This window comes from Camelus dromedarius, chromosome 31, assembly GCF_036321535.1.
Source record: "Camelus dromedarius isolate mCamDro1 chromosome 31, mCamDro1.pat, whole genome shotgun sequence".
Classification (NCBI taxonomy): Eukaryota; Metazoa; Chordata; class Mammalia; order Artiodactyla; family Camelidae; genus Camelus; species Camelus dromedarius.
In genome coordinates, this window is record NC_087466.1 from 18950534 (window position 1) to 18966446 (window position 15913).

General features: G+C 41.7%; 2 protein-coding genes across 2 annotated transcripts; both read right to left on the minus strand.

The window, feature by feature from the left end:
• Window positions 1-36: 36 nt before the first annotated feature.
• DIABLO (diablo IAP-binding mitochondrial protein) lies at window positions 37-14910 on the minus strand. The gene is made up of 6 exons (XM_010995900.3): window positions 14820-14910; window positions 13793-13919; window positions 8156-8287; window positions 7319-7429; window positions 7045-7141; window positions 37-878 (listed from the first exon to the last, which is right to left on the minus strand). Exons 1-6 carry the CDS (start codon window positions 14867-14869, stop codon window positions 682-684), a joined length of 714 nt encoding a protein of 237 aa, XP_010994202.1. The 5' UTR covers window positions 14870-14910; the 3' UTR covers window positions 37-681.
• A 429-nt stretch (window positions 14911-15339) lies between these two features.
• Window positions 15340-15518, minus strand: LOC135319775 (uncharacterized). Its single transcript, XM_064481432.1, has one exon. The coding sequence runs from the start codon at window positions 15472-15474 to the stop codon at window positions 15340-15342; it is 135 nt and encodes a 44-aa protein (XP_064337502.1). The 5' UTR covers window positions 15475-15518.
• Between the last annotated feature and the right edge of the window lie 395 nt (window positions 15519-15913).

Genomic DNA, 15913 nt, shown 5'->3' on the forward strand with positions numbered 1-15913 from the left:
CAGTCTGGGGGTTGAAGGAGGGAGGCTGCACAGGGCTCCAGAAGATACACACACTTTCTTTTTTAAATTGCAAAAAAAAATTATTCTCCTTCAGATACAATAGAGAAACTCGAAAGAAATGAGAAGCATGTGTTGGAATAAGTCCTGCTGAGAGCACCAGGTAAACACTCCGCATCCAGTTCCTGGGCCTGAGCCATCCTTACAGGGCAGCGGGGCCAGGTCAGAGAAGGCATTAGAAACACTTAAACAGCACAGGCTCCCCTTTCCCTGAAAAACTCACATTCCTATGGAGGGAGCAAATACTAAATCATATTTGAAACGTGAATAAGGTGGGAAACAGGTTAAACGGCTACGAACTTGTGGACATGACAGGGAAGACCCCCTCTCTCTGGCCAGGCTGGTGAGATGCCCTGGGTGGGAGGTAAAGATAGGTGGTGAGAGGGCCCCTGTGCTGGGTGGGTGCAGTGGTAAACAGGGTACAGTGCCCATGAGCTGAGAGCCAGGTCCAGGACAAGCCTGAGACCCTGGGGTAGGGGTCAGGCCCTCGCAGTGACCTCTGGGCAGGGGCAGGACCTGTCACTGCCTCTCCTTGCAGAGGAAGATGTGCCGACCACGGGCCAGCTGGTGTCTGCCCCGCCTTCCCCGGGCTGAGCAGGCAGCCGTGGGCGACAGCTCAGGCCCTCAGTCCTCACGCAGGTAGGCCTCCTGCTCCAGCTCAGCCCTCTCACTCCCTTCCTCCTGTGTTTTCTGTCGGAGTTCTTCTGTCTGTGCTTCTGCCAACTTGGTTTCCGCTTTCTGGGAGAGCTGGCGCACCTCCTGAACCTGCGATTTCACCAGCTGGATATGGCTCCTGGCGGTTACCGAGGCCTGGTCCGCTCCTGCCAAAAGATGAGCCAAAGATACTGAGCGGACGAGCAGGGCGAAGAAGGTGCAAGTGGACACAAGGTAAGCCTGCAGGTGCTGTGGCTGTCACCTGAGCCGTTCTTGCAGCCACGTTCCTTGCCCTCCCTGCCGGCCTTCTCTCTGCAGAGTGGAAGACCCTCTACCTCCATGTTCAGGTCTGCATTTTACTCATTGTCAGAACCCCGGCATCCTCCTCCGGCTCTCAGCAGCTACCATTATCATACGTATCAAATGCAGTTCCCACAATCCTCTTTATGGCTACACAGCTTAGTATAGATGTTTTAAGATTATAATTTTTTAACTGTACAAGTAATACATTTCTTTTTGACAGTTTTTTTCCTTTTGACAAATTAAGAGATCACTTATAAAACTGTCAAAAGATGTCTTTCCTCACCCTACCCAATATTCAGAGATAACCTCTGTTGGAACGTTTAAAGGGCATCCTCTTCATTCTTTAAAATGTTACTATAAATAACATTCTTCTAGTTCCTGGATGGGCTGCTGTCCAATTCATGAACCACTGAATAAAGCCAATTACGTCTTTTAAAAAAGTCACTATATGTACATGTGGGATGCATAGGAAAACATCTTGTGACTTTCAATCTACATAATGGCAAAAATTTACTGAACATGTTTGGCAATTTTGTTTGTTCTCGAGCACTATCATGACACCTGCTGTCAGTGCATGTCATCACAGAGATACGCGTATTAAGTTCATCTGCAGGACCTTTGGGTGGTTCTTTTCTGTCTCACTGCATTGAGAACCTTCAGTGCCATGTTGAGAGGTGGTGAATAGCAGGCATCCTTCTCATTTCTGACATTGATGGAAACGCTTCTCATATTTCACTATGAAATGGGATTACTTAGCCTTTATCATGTTAAGAAAATTCTCTCTATTCATGTGTACTGAGATTTAAATCATACTGCACACAACACTTTGCTGAAGGCTTCTGGGGCATACATCGATAGGATTGTACGGGTGGCTTTTCTCCTCTAATCTACTGCAGATAAACTCAAGTAGTAAATAAACGTTGATAGTTTTAATGTTGATTTATTGTATTTTGAAGGTAAATGGCTACATTTGATTTATACCCATATTCATGAGTGATACTGAGCTCCAGTTAGCCTTTTTGTGTTGGTGCCGGCCCAGCCCAGTCTGGGGTCAGGCTATGCTGGCTCGTACAGCTGCAACAGCCGGGAGGCGTGCCGTCACTTTCTGGGTACTGGAACACTTTCTGCAACACAGGCAGTACGCTTCTTGCAGATTTGATAAAACTCTCCCACAAAACTGCCTGGGCTTGGTGTCTGTTTTGAGGGCCCACAGTCTTTGTGAGTACTTTCAACTTTTGTGGTTACTGGTCTCATTTAGATTCTTTACTTCTTGGGACAATTTGGGAATTACATAAAGAACAAAATATTCTCACATAATTTAAAAAAACCCTCTGTATCTATAATATCCCTTTCTGATGTCACCTTTACTCTCTAGGCAGCTATACTTGTGAAATCTTATTTTTAATTCCTTTCAAGGAACCAGGTTTTGCTTTTTTGACTATTTCTTTTTAATCATATTTTTTATTTCTTATTCTACACTGTCTGAATTAATTTTGCTCTTTTTCTAACTTACCGGGTTAAAAGTTTGTTTATTTTCAGTACTTCTTAGTTCAAAGAACACTACCTGTTATTCACGGCTGCTGTCCTTAGTATTCATGACATGAGCCTTTAAAGGGGTCAATTTCTACTTAAGAGCTACTTTGTCTACAACTCTGGGTCTGCTATACTAGTCATGACAGTCCCAATTATTTTTATTTTTATTTACATATTTTTTAACTGAAGTATAGTCAGTTACAATATGTCAATTTCTGGTGTACAGCACAATGTCTGTCATGTATATACATACACATGTTCGTTTTCATATTCTTTTTCATTAAAGTTTATTACATGATATTGAATATAGTTCCATGTGCTATACAGAAATTTTTAAAATCTATTTTTATATATAGTGGCTAACATCTGCAAATCTCAAACTCCCAATTTATCCCTTTCCACCCGCTTCCCCACTGGTAACCATAAGTTTGTTTTCTATGTCTGTGAGTCTGTTTCTGTTTTGTAAATAAGTTCATTTTCTTTTTTTTCTTTTAAAATCCCACATATAAGTGCTATCATATGGCATTTTTCTTTCTCTTTCTGGCTTACTTCACTCAGAAGGACGATCTCCATGTCTATCCATGTTGCTGCAAATGGCATTATTTTATTCTTTTTATGGCTGAGTAGTATTCCACTATATAAATATACCACAGCTTCTTTATCCAGTCATCTGTCAGTGGACATTTAGGTTGCTTCCATGTCTTGGCTATTGTAAATAGTGCTGCTATGAACACTGGGGTGCATGTATCTTTTTGAATTAAGGTTCTCTCTGGACATATGCCCAGGAGTGGGATTGCTGGATCATATGGTAAGTCTATTTTTAGTCTTTTGAGGAGTCTCCATACTGTCTTCCATAATGGCTGCACCAAACTACATTCCCACCAGCAGTGTAGGAGGGTTCCCTTTTGTCCATGCCCTCTCCAGCATTTCTTGTTTGTGGACTTCTGAATGATGGCCATTCTGACTGGTGTGAGGTGATACCTCATTGTAGTTTTGATTTGCATTTCTCTGATAATTAGTGATATTGAGCGTTTTTTCCACGTGCCTATTGGCCATTTGTATGTCTTCACTGGAGAATTGCTTATTTAGGTCATCTGTGAACTAAATATTTTTAAATTTCCATTTTTTAAAAATTGAAGTATAGTTGATTTACAAGAGTATATAAGTTTCAGGTGTACAACATAGTTATTTTCAATTTTTAAAGGCTATACTCCATTTACAGTTACCATAAAATGTTGGCTATATTCCCTGTGCTGCATAGAATATCCTTGTAGCTTATTTTATACATGGTAGCCAGTACCTCTTCATCCCTGCCCCTGTGCTGCCCTTCCTCTCCTTCCCTCTCCCTCCAACTGGTAACCACTAGTTTATTCTCTAGGTTCTTTTTGGATTCCACAAACAAGTGATATCATACAGTATTTATCTTTCTCTATCTGACTTATTTCACTAAATCTAATATCCTCCAACTCCACGCATGTGGCTGCAAATGGCAAAATTCTGTCCTTTTTTATGGCTGAGTAGTAGTCATGTGTGTGTGTGTGTGTCTGTCTGTCTTTCTGTCTGTCTACACACCACATCTGTTGATGGACACTTAGGTTGCTTCCATATTTTTGGCTTCTGTAAATAATGCTGCTGTGAACACTGTGCATGTATCTTTTCAAATTAGTGTTTTTGTTTTCTACAAATACAGATCCAGGAGTGGAATTGCTGGATCATATGGCAGTTCTAGTTTTAAGTTTTTTTTGAGGAACCTCCATAGTGTTTTTCACAGTGGCTGCACCAAGTTACATTCCCAGCAGCTGTGTACTAGAGTTCCCTTTTCTCTACATCCTTGCCAACATTTGTTATTTATAATCATACGTATTGATGCTGTCACCTCACACCTGTCAGAATGGCTGTCTCACTGTGGTTTGGATTTACATTTCTCTGCTGATTAGTGATGCTGAGCCTCTGTTCACGTGCCTGTTGGTCATCTGTTGTGTCTTTGGAAAAATATCTATTCAGGTCTTCTGTCCATTTTTCAACAAGGTTTTTTTTTTTTGATATTGAGATGTATGAGTTAAATTTCCCTTTTGATTTTTGGTGAGGAAGGGGAGTATCAAAGGATTTGAGTCTTTGTCACTAGGCATAAAAATCAGCTTCTGTACATGTTTGTGTACTATTTATATTTGAGAATTTTTTGGTGGGGGCAAAATTTTATATTCAGTATATCTATACATATATATATATATTTGGTTAAGCTCTTAAGTTATTCTGTTCCAACCCTTAAGTTTTTTTGGTCTTGACCTGTAAATATGAGATGTGTATAAAGCTCAATTTCTCCTTATAAATCTATCAGTTTTTGCCTTATTAGGTACACATTTTGTGACTGATGTCTTCTTGATGAACTGTCCTGTCCCTTTTATTTGTGTATATATATATTTATTGAAGTGGAGTCAGTATACAATGTTGTATCAATTTCTGATGCACAGCATAATGCTTCTGCCATACATGAACATACATATATTTTCATATTCTTTTTTACTGTAAGTTACTACAAGATATTGAATATAGTTTCCCTGTGCTATACAGTATAAACATGTTATTTATCTATTCTATATATATTAGTAGCTGCAAATCTCAAACTACCAATTTATTCCTCCCCAGCCCCATAACCATGTTTGTTTTCAATGTCTGTGAGTCTGTTTTATTTATTTTGTTCTGTCCCATTTAATGTATTTTGTCTTGAATCTCTTTTCTGATTCTGACATTGCTCTGCTGCCTTTTGGGGGCGGCATCCTCCTTTTTGTTAATAATGGTTCAGTTTATCTTTTTATAATTTTCAACCTTCCTATGCCTTTTTGTTTTAGGCGTGCCTCCATAAAATTTTAGCTAGAATCATTTTTCTACTACAGTCTGAAGATATAATAAATTTATTCTTAGTTATTGTGATTACTGATGTTTGAGTGTGTTCCTCTGTTTTACTTTGCACTTTCTAATTGTCAGGTTTTATTTCTTAAACCTTTCCTGTCTTGATTGAATTTATCAAGTTTTCTTTGTCCCTTTCCCCCTAATTTCTTTTGAACTATTTAACAGTGTCTAATGTTAAGCTTGTATCTCGCTTTTCAAAGAAGAACGCTTAGCATGCTTTCACTTCTTCCCCAGACACTCAGAGCTTTTGGCAAGTTTTACTAAATTTTGTTCATTATTCTTGTATATCAGCTGCTTCTAATTTTCCTTTACAAAGTAGTTTTTCTAGAAAGCATATGTGGTTTGTAAATTTTGAGTTTTTATATGTATGAAAATATCTTTCATTCTCACATTTTAGTGATACACACGGATGGATAGAAAATTCTAGGTTACTGATCTGTCACCCTGCATCTAGGGCTGTGGACAGGATTAATGTCTAATTATACTTCCTTTGTAGATAATTCTATTTTTTCTTCTAGTTTTTAGGAGTTTTCTTTTTGCCACATGAGAGATACATACTTCTATTTTAAATTCTGTTCAGAATCTTTGTGAGCCCTTTCAATCTGTTCTGGGAAAATGTCTGTAATGCTTACACACTCTCCCTCTTTCCTCCTGCCAGGTCTGAGCCTGCCTAGGGAAGTTCCTGCTTTTGTACCGTCAGCAAATACGCCTGGAACCCTTCCTCCCACTTTTGGTGTGCCACTACCATGAAGCTACTTTTAACCTATTATTTCACTCTTCATTTCAACCCTGTTTTCAGACTCTGATTCCTCAGATTTTGGTTAACTAATGATTCTTTTTGCTTTTGCTTTAAAAAAAATCCTTTATCTTTTTTAAGACTTCAGAAAACAAAAGCATTTTAACAAATGAGTTTAAGAATTTCTGTGGCAACACAGTTTGGGACCAATCATTTGACCAAGACTGTCAAATGAAGGTTTCCCTCAAATACATTTAATTAGAAAACAATTCAGCTCAAGTCCACCGGAAAGGTAGTGATGGTTAAAGAACACCCCGGTGAATGAATAACTGCATTTTCTGTACTGGGGCAGCAAGACACAAGGCTGAAGCCCTGACTACCAGGAGCAAAGGCTTCAGAATTTGATCCACCTGGCAGAATCCCAGTTTGGCTGCTTACCTACTGTACACAGCATACTGGGTGAGTCACTTACCCCTCTATCCGCCAGTTTCTTCATTTCTATCTTCATCTGTAAAGTGGGAATGATAATAGCTCCTACTTTAAGTTAAATTGTCTATAAAATGCTTACCACAAAGATACTAGTTATTCATAAATTATCTGGGCTATAAGAAATAAAATACTTAAAAACTATTTGGAAGCAATCAAAATTTCCAACTGACAGAAGTTTTACTGTTTTTCACTTTCTAGATATTGTTCACCTAACTTTTACTGATCTCATCTACAGGGGCAAATAAAATATTGGTTAATATATTGGAAATGGGAACATTTTCTCACAGTCAGAGCCACAATATCCTCATTTTACAGCTAGATGGAAACTCAAACAGCACTCCAGAGTAAAAGCTTCAACCTACCAGTCTGGTAAGCAGCTTCTGCTGCCATCTCTGAAAGACTAACTGCAGTCATCCAGGTGGTTTCCAGCTTCAAGTATTCTTGTTGTTTTGACGTCATCTGTAAATTAAAGCACTCAGGACAACATGACCCTTTATTACGTCACTGAACACATTTAACTGGACTTATTCAGAACAGATTTAGACCAGTAACTGGTAACACATCTTAATTCAATAATTTAGATATTACAGTGAGGTAGGAGCACTAATACAAAGGGCCTAGTAACTGTTTGCTTACCTCAACTCTAGCGCCTATGATCACCTGCCACACTTCATCTTCCTCCTGTGAATTCATTTTCCCAAGTAAACTTGTATATTGTCGGTACAGAGAAATTAAGGTATAAACAGCCTACAAATGTAGAAAAAATGAGTAGAGTTAAGTGAGGCATATTAGAATTAGTGAGACTTACACATCAAGGTGATGAAGTCCCATTACATCCACTGGCCCTTCAGTCCCATCTCACTGAAACTGCACTGCTGCATGGCGCAGAGGCGTTATTCTGGGACGTGGTTATCTCCCCTCGTAAACTTCTATGTTCCTAAAAGCTTGTTAGCAATTCAGACATAAAAAGAGAACACAATGCAGATGAAAAATTCAGAAAGCTGAGAAAAAGTCTACTGCAAAACGAAGGTAGGTAAACATGTGAGACTTTTATCCATAGACTCCATCAGGTCAGATCAGAGGTTTCAAACTGTCCTCACAAAGGAGTCCCCGGTGCTGCTGCTGGTGGACTTTTGGACCCCTTCACCCCTAACTGAACCAGATCAGTGTGTCTCCCTGTCTTATATACTAGGCTGCTGTATTTAAGATTTTTCTTTTAAAAAGGGTTCCTGGAAAAAGTCTAAAAACCAGTGACTCAGATCAGGGCTCAGCCAGCTTTTTTGGTAAAAGGCCGGAGGGGGCCCTACAGCCTCTGCTGCAACTACTCCACTCACCGGAGCAGTGGGACAGCACCCAAACAACGAGCCCGGCTGTGCTCCAGTCAAACGACAGACAAAGATGGCAGACTGGATCTGGTCTGTGAGCCACAGTTAGCTAACGATTTACAGGATCAAGACTTAAGAGAGCACTTACCTTAGTATATTCAGTGATAGCTTCAATCAGTGCGTATGTGGTCTGAGAGAGAAAGGTAGAGGTGCTATCTGTTACCAAAGACACAGCCCTCCTCATTAATGCATCGTTACTAAGAGAGTGAGGCTCTGATTTCTGAAAGACACAAACATTTTCACTCAACTTATAACTAAAGCTGGAGCTGAGAACATCATAGACGGTCACGTGACAAACAAACATGGTTCTCATGCCTATGCTGCTTCTGTGCTACTTTTTAAGCTTTATTTTTACTATTAAAAACAACATGAAAATAATTCTACCATAAAAACAGATCTATGGATCAATGGAAGAGAATAGAGAGCCCAGAAATAAACCCACAGACCTACAGTCAATTAATCTTCAACAAAGGAGGCAAGAATACACAATGGAAGAAAAACAGTCTCTTCAGCAAGTGGTGTTGGGAAAACTGGACAGCAGCATGTAAATCAATGAAGTTAGAACCCTCCCTTATACCATACACAAAAATAAACTCAAAATGGCTTAAAGACTTCAAGAGAAGACATGATAAACCTCCTAGAAGAAAACAGACAAAACATTTTCTGACATAAATCTTAGCAATGTTCTCTTAGGGCAGTCTACCCAGGGAACGGACATAAAAGCAAAAATAAGCAAATGGGACCTAATTAAGCTTTTCCATAAGAAAAACAAAAAGACAATCTACGGAATGGGAGGAAATATTTGCAAATGATGCAACAGGTTTAATTTCCAGAATATATAAACAGCTCATACAACTTAGTAACAAAAAATAAACAACCCAATCCGAAAATGGGCTGAAGACCTAAACAAGCAACTCTCCAAAGAAGACATACAAATGGCCAATAGGCACATGAAAAAAATGCTCAATATCACTAATTATCAGAGAAATGAAATCAAAACTACAATGAGGTATCTCCTCACACCAGTCAGAATGGACATCACTCAAAAGTCCATGAACAATAAATGCTGGAGAGAGTGTGGAGAAAAGGGAACCCTCCTACACTGCTGGTGGGAATGTAGTTTGCTGCAGCCATATGGAAAACAGCATGGAGATTCCTCAAAAGACTAAAAACAGACTTACCATATGATCCAGCAATCCCACTCCTGGGCATCTATCCAGAGGGAACTCTAATTCAAAAAGATACATGCACCCCAATGTTCATAGCAGCACTATTTACAATAGCCAAGACATGGAAGCAACCTAAATGTCCAATGACAGATGACTGGATAAAGAAGCTGTGGTATATTGATACAATGGAATACTACTCAGCCATAAAAAAAGAATAAAATAATGCCATTTGCAGCAACATGGATGGACCTGGAGATTGTCATTCTAAATGAGGTAAGCCAGAAAGAGAAAGAAAAATACCGTATGATATCACTCATATGTGGAATCTAAAAAAAGAAAAAAAGAGGATACTAATGAACTCATTTACAAAACAGAAACAGACTTGCAGACATAGTAAACAATCTCATGGTTAAACTGGGGGAATGGGGGTGGGAAGAGATAAATTTGGGAGTTTGAGATTTGCAGATGTTAGCCACTATATATAAAAATAGATTTTTAAAAAATTTCTTCTGTATAGTACAAGGAACTATATTCAATATCATGTAATGAACTTTTATGAAAACGAATATACGTATGTATATACATGACTGGGACACTGTGCTGTACACCAGAAATTGACACATTGTAACTGACTATACTTCAATTTTTAAAAAAGATACAAAAAAAAAGAAAATAATCTAGAGAGTAATTTATCCCTTATGTTCTGCTCCAAAAAGCAAAGTATTCCTTTATATAAAATAAGAGGCTAGTATTTATAATCAACAGATTTCATGCTTGGGATATAAAGATAAATGAGATATAGTCTCTGCTCTTGAAGATTTCAGATGGGGGAGAGGGAAGCTGGGGCTAACAGTGAACTTGAAAATTAATACAATCAAGTACCGTAGGAGCTGTGGAAGAGGTCCTTAGGGGCACACATAAGGGAGCAATCACTTCTATGTGGAATGAGAATAGCTTAGGAAACGCTTCATAGTTAATAAATTTTAAGCTGAGTCTAAGAAAGTGAGTGAGTGGATGGGGAGGACAGTTCTGCAGACTGAGCAGTACAGTCTTGGCGGGAAGGGAAACGCTTCACTCTGATCTCAGCTGTTATGTTAAAAAAAACAAACCCAAAGTCAGTAGAACTACTTCAAGAGTTAAGGGAATGTGGCCACCTTGATCAAAAACTGGCAACCATGAAGACAAATCATCCCTAACTCTGCCTTTTTCTTCTTCAGCAGAGGATTTACTGTATCAGAACCAACAAACCAATCCCCCTCTCATCTGCTGACCTGTTTTTGCTCTTTAAAGTATAAACACTGAATCACTGCCTGTTGAAAGCAGCAGTCAAATATCTTTGATACACTAATGAATCACGAATTGTATTTATCACATTTAAATTTCACTCAATCAAATAATTATTTAAATATTTATTAAGTACCTTGCACTGAGGGGCTAAAAGGGAAAGAATGACATCATCTCTGCTCAAGAGAAGCTGATTTTGACATATTCTGATGATTTATGTCTTCACAACGGCCTCCATTTTACAATGCATTTTTACTCGTTCCTCACAAGTCCAGGTATTATCGCTTCTTTTTCAAAGATGAGGAAATGGATGCTCAGAATAATTACGCAACTTTCCCCAAAAGACACACATCTAGACCTCAAACCAAATCTTCTCACCCCAAAGTTTCCATTATGCTCTGCTGACTCAGGGGAGTCAAATGGATTATCATCAAGTATCAAAATATACAACATCAGTGGTCAGAAAGGGAGATCGCTGTTGGCCAGTAACTAGGAAAGGCTTTCAAAAAAGGTGGGATTTGGGTCTGAAAACAACTAGGATTAGAATGGACAGGCACCCTGGACAAGAAACAATGAGGAAAAAAATACATAGCTTGCACGCAGGGGATGTTCAGGGACCTAGCCTGGATGGAGTAGGCGGCACAAGAGAGATGAGACTGGCTAGGGCACTGAGTGCGGGGAGAGCCTGCTGGACTTTAGTTCTGTAACACATAACGGAGAGCCTCTGTAGACTCTGAAGAACCGAAGTGGCACTGCTGTTCCTGCAGGAGAATGACTAGCGGCTCCTGTCAACCGGAGGCTCCTGTCTTGTGGCCTAGAACTGAGGTAACTAGAGCTTAAGGAACAGTATATGAACTAAATAGGACAAACACAAAAAAATCTTTTGGAGGCAGAAAGAAAAGACTCTCTTAATTGTGACTGAAAATGGCTTGCTGTTTAAGTAAGGGTTTTGGGGTTAAAAATTCATTAGTCTGCGGAGATGAGGGTTGAAGTAAGGCACAAAAAGAGAAGGGCTCATGAGTGAGCCTCAGAAGATGCTGACAATACTTGTGATAAATGGAATTAACCTTGTTGTGACAAACACATGTTTAAGTATCAGGAATATTTTGCCAAAATGGGGCTTGCTGGTTTCCTATTTAGCTCTTCCCTATAAAGCACATAACAAATGATTTCTTAATAAGGTACCACTTCCATATCAACTGTCTGCTTGACAGCTCCACCTAGATGTCTACCGGACATCTCATTCTGTCATTTCCAAAACTGAACTCTTGATTTCCTCCTCCCAAAACCCACTCCTATCCTACCGTATGGCAACTCCTTTCAGTTGCTTAGGCCTTGTAAAAGCACTGGAATCTAAGTTACATACTTCACATCTGATCCATTAGCAACTCCCGCTGACCACATTCAGCCTGCTTCTCTGCATTTAATCCAAGCCCACCATCATCTCATGCCTGGACCCCTACTGGTCTTACTTCCACACAGAAACCTTTAAAAACTTATGTCAGGTCATAATAAGCTTATGTTAAAACCCTCTGTGGCTTCTTTTTCATAATAAAATCCAAAGCGTTTTTGCACAGCAAAGGAAACCATGAACAAAACAAAAAGACAACCTACAGACTGGGAGAAAATATTTGCAAATGATGCAACTGACAAGGGCTTAATTTCCAGAATATACAGACAGATCATGTAACTCAGTAACAAAAAACAACCCAATCAAAAAACAGGCCGAAGACCTAAAAAGACATTTTTCCAAAGAAGACATACAGATGGCCAATCGGCACATGAAAAGATGCTCAATACTATTAATTATCAGAGAAATGCAAATCAAAACTACAATGAGGTATCACCTCACACCAGTCAGAATGGCCATCATTCAAAAGTCCACAAACAAGAAATGCTGGAGAGGGTGTGGAGATAAGGGAACCCTCCTACACTGTTGGTGGGAATATAATTTGGTGAAGTCACTATGGAAAACAGTAATGGAGGTTCCTTAAAAAATTAAAAATACAGTTACCATATGATCCAGCAATCCAAGTACTGCGCATATATCCGGAGAAAACTCTTAATTTGAAAAGATACATGCACTCCAATTTTCATAGCAGCACTATATACAGTAGCCAAGACATAACAACCTAAATGTCCATCGACAGATGATTGGATGAAGAAGTTGTGGTATATTTATACAATGGAATACTACTCAGCCATAAAAATAAAACAATGCCATTTGCAACATGGATGGATCAAGAGATTCTAATAGCAAGTGAAGTAAATCAGAGAGAAAAACATATGATATCACTTATATATGGAATCTTAAAAAAAAGATACAAATGAACTTAAACAGAGACAAACACAGAACAAAACCAAAGGGCAAAGGAGGGACAGGATAAATTAGGAGTTTGGGATTGGCAGTTACAAACTACTATACACAAAATAGATAAACAACAAGGTCCTAATATATAGCATAGGGAACTACATTTGATACCTTGTAATAATTTAAAATGGAAAAGAATATGAAAAAGAATATATATATGTATAACTGAATCACTATGCTGTGCACTGGAAACACAACACTGTAAACCAACTAAACTTCAATTAAAAAAACTCTAATCAATTCTAAAAATTAAAAAAAAAAAATCCAACACTTTACAGTGGCCCACAAAGGACAAAAATTGAAGTACCTTTTGGTCCTTAGCTATCTCTGGCTTCATATATTACTCTCCTTCATTCCATTTTCTTTCCATTTCATTTCTCCAGAATATAAGCTTTATAAAAGCAGAAACTTTTTTCTTGATTTGCTCTTACATTCTCAGTGTATGGCACAAAAAAGTTGCTCAATAAATTTTTGTTAAATGAAAGACTATATTGTTGGGGGAGGGTATAGCTCAAGCAACAGAGTGCACGCTTAGCATGCACAAGGTCCTGGGTTCAATCCCCAGTACTTCCTCTAAAAATAAACCTAATTACCTCCTCCAGCAAAAATTTGGTTGATAAACTTTAATATGCTCTTCTTCTTTCTTCCCTCTTTATATAATTCGATCAACTTGACATACTGTTCCTACCAAATGAGACTATCAAAATGGGAATATGAATATATTTGCTCAGCTCTGAAAAGAAGATGCTGGTACAGTAGAAAGTATACCATCATGCAGGGGTCAGGGGGAGCACTGCGTAAAACCATGAGAGCTTGTCAGCTGTTTCACATCTACCTGAGACTTCTAGAGGACACAGTACACTAAGACAAGAAACACTGAATGACAGGACAGTTACCTCACCTGTGCAATAGGAACTGCACACAGGGTTACCCCAAATCCAACTGCCACAGTTTTGTGCCATGGTTTTATCAATTCTGAGAAACAGCGCTTCTTAACGTTAGCCACGACTGGAACACGCTGTCTGTACCTAGAAATAGAAGTCAGGTTTAACAAGGCACATTCACCAATCGTAAAAGTCTCTTCAGTTTATTTGCAGGGGTTGGAAACTCAAACTCGGGCCACGCTGGAACCTAAATTAAGGCGTAGGGTGGCCTCCCGGACAACAGGGCTCAGTGAGGAGCGTGGTGGACTGGAAAAGCCCCGACTGGCAGAAAGGGACAACAGCTACTTGGCTCCCGTGAACCATCGCCGTGCAGGAATGAGGGCCGAATGGTGCTTGTAGTTATTAAAACTGCCACAAGGTGTGGAAGTTTAAAAGGTTATTCAAAGTTTCTAAAAGACCTCATGCCAAAATAAAGCGCTTCTGCAGGCAGGATTTAGCCCTGGACCCCTGGCCTAAGCTGCAAGATGTCTGATAATCTCCGCGGGGCAACACCTGGAGCCCGCAGGCGCTGCGAGAGGAGCTCTGGCGTCAAGAGGCACAGGGAGCAGGGCCGGCAGGGGGACACACAAGTCCCTGGAGCCCCTCTGCGCTCAGGGAAAACTTCCTCTAACAATTTGCCAACTGCCCGGGCCTCTCCCCCTACTCTCCCCAGTGACCTCGACGGGCCAACGGGAGTCACTTAGCGGGCAGGCCAAGCAGCCCCCAGAAGGCCGCCCGAGATTGGGGGCCTCGCTTTCAGAAGGTTGAATAACGGAAAAGCCGTCAGTGAGACAAGAGCCCAGGCTGAGCCAAGGAGGCGGGAGGCCTCTGGCCCGGGGCAGAGGCGGGACGTCCTCAGACCTTCGAGAGGGGCGGGACGCCATGACCCGCTCGGCCAGGAGCGAAGCGCACGCCCTCAAAGCTGGGGCTGCGGTTCTGGTTATGACGTTCTCAGCGTCGCCTCCCTCCGTCCAACGCTAACGTCCTACAAGACTGCAGCGGTACCTGAAAACGGAGGCTACGCTCCGCGACAGCCAACTCCGCAGAGCCGCCATCCCACCGCGAGCGGACGCCAGATGTACACGGCGGAAGTGACGCCACTTCGTGGGCGGGGCGCGGGGCGCGGCCTCCACTTGGGCGGCCCTGGTTCCATGGCCACGCCCCTGCCCGAGGGCACAGTCGGGATTGGACAAACGGGGAGGGAGAGGGCGGGGCTGAGGGTAACGGCTGTAACTGCCTCTCCCGACACCCAACCGCCGGAGTATCTGCGCGGGGCAGGGCGGGCCCTGGGGCTGAGGGCGCAGAGCCTGCAGAGCGAGGTCGGCAGTCCTGAGGGGTAGTTGGTCTGCCCAGGGCCTCGCCTCGAAAGGCAGCCCCGGCCCGGGCGCGAGGCTGAGAATTCTCTCGTTAGCGGGCTATGCGGGTTCCGCGGGACAGTGGCTGGAGGCGGAGCAGCGCACGGTTGGGCCGGCGGCTGGGGGCGGGCGGGAGGCGGGCGGGGCTGGGAGCCCGGCCGGCGGCGCTGTCACTTCAGCACCAGGAAGTAGGTGGTCCAGCCGGCCAGCAGCAGCGCCCCGATGAGCACTGTGTAGCTGAGGAGCACGAAGGCGAGCAGCTCCCGCAGCAGCTGCAGCACGTGGATGGTGGACGAGGCCGGCATCGCCCTACGTGGGAGGCCTGAGGACCTGTGGGGCAAGGGGAACCCGGGAGACCCTGAGCACTCAAAGAGGACGGTCCCCTCCCTTGCCCAACCTCCACTGGACACTGAACAAGCGCTACTGAGCCAGGCACTCTTACAGGCGGTGGGGAGACAGGAGGCTAGACTAGGTCCTCGCCCTCTAAAGAGTAAACACGCTTTCCTAAGGCTAGGGAAGCCCAAAGTGCTGATTTTCTCCACAACAACCATCTGGACACTCTTTATGCATTTACACTATAGAACTCTTTCAACCCAAAGTTACCCTCGTTCTTTGGCTCCCTATCTGGATCTGAGCTGGAAAGAGAAGTCAGACTGTTCCCAGCCCTTGCTGCTGCACTGGTCTTCATCCTCGGCCCTCTCCTCCCACCCACCTCCTGCATTTTTAATATTGTGAGTGCTACTA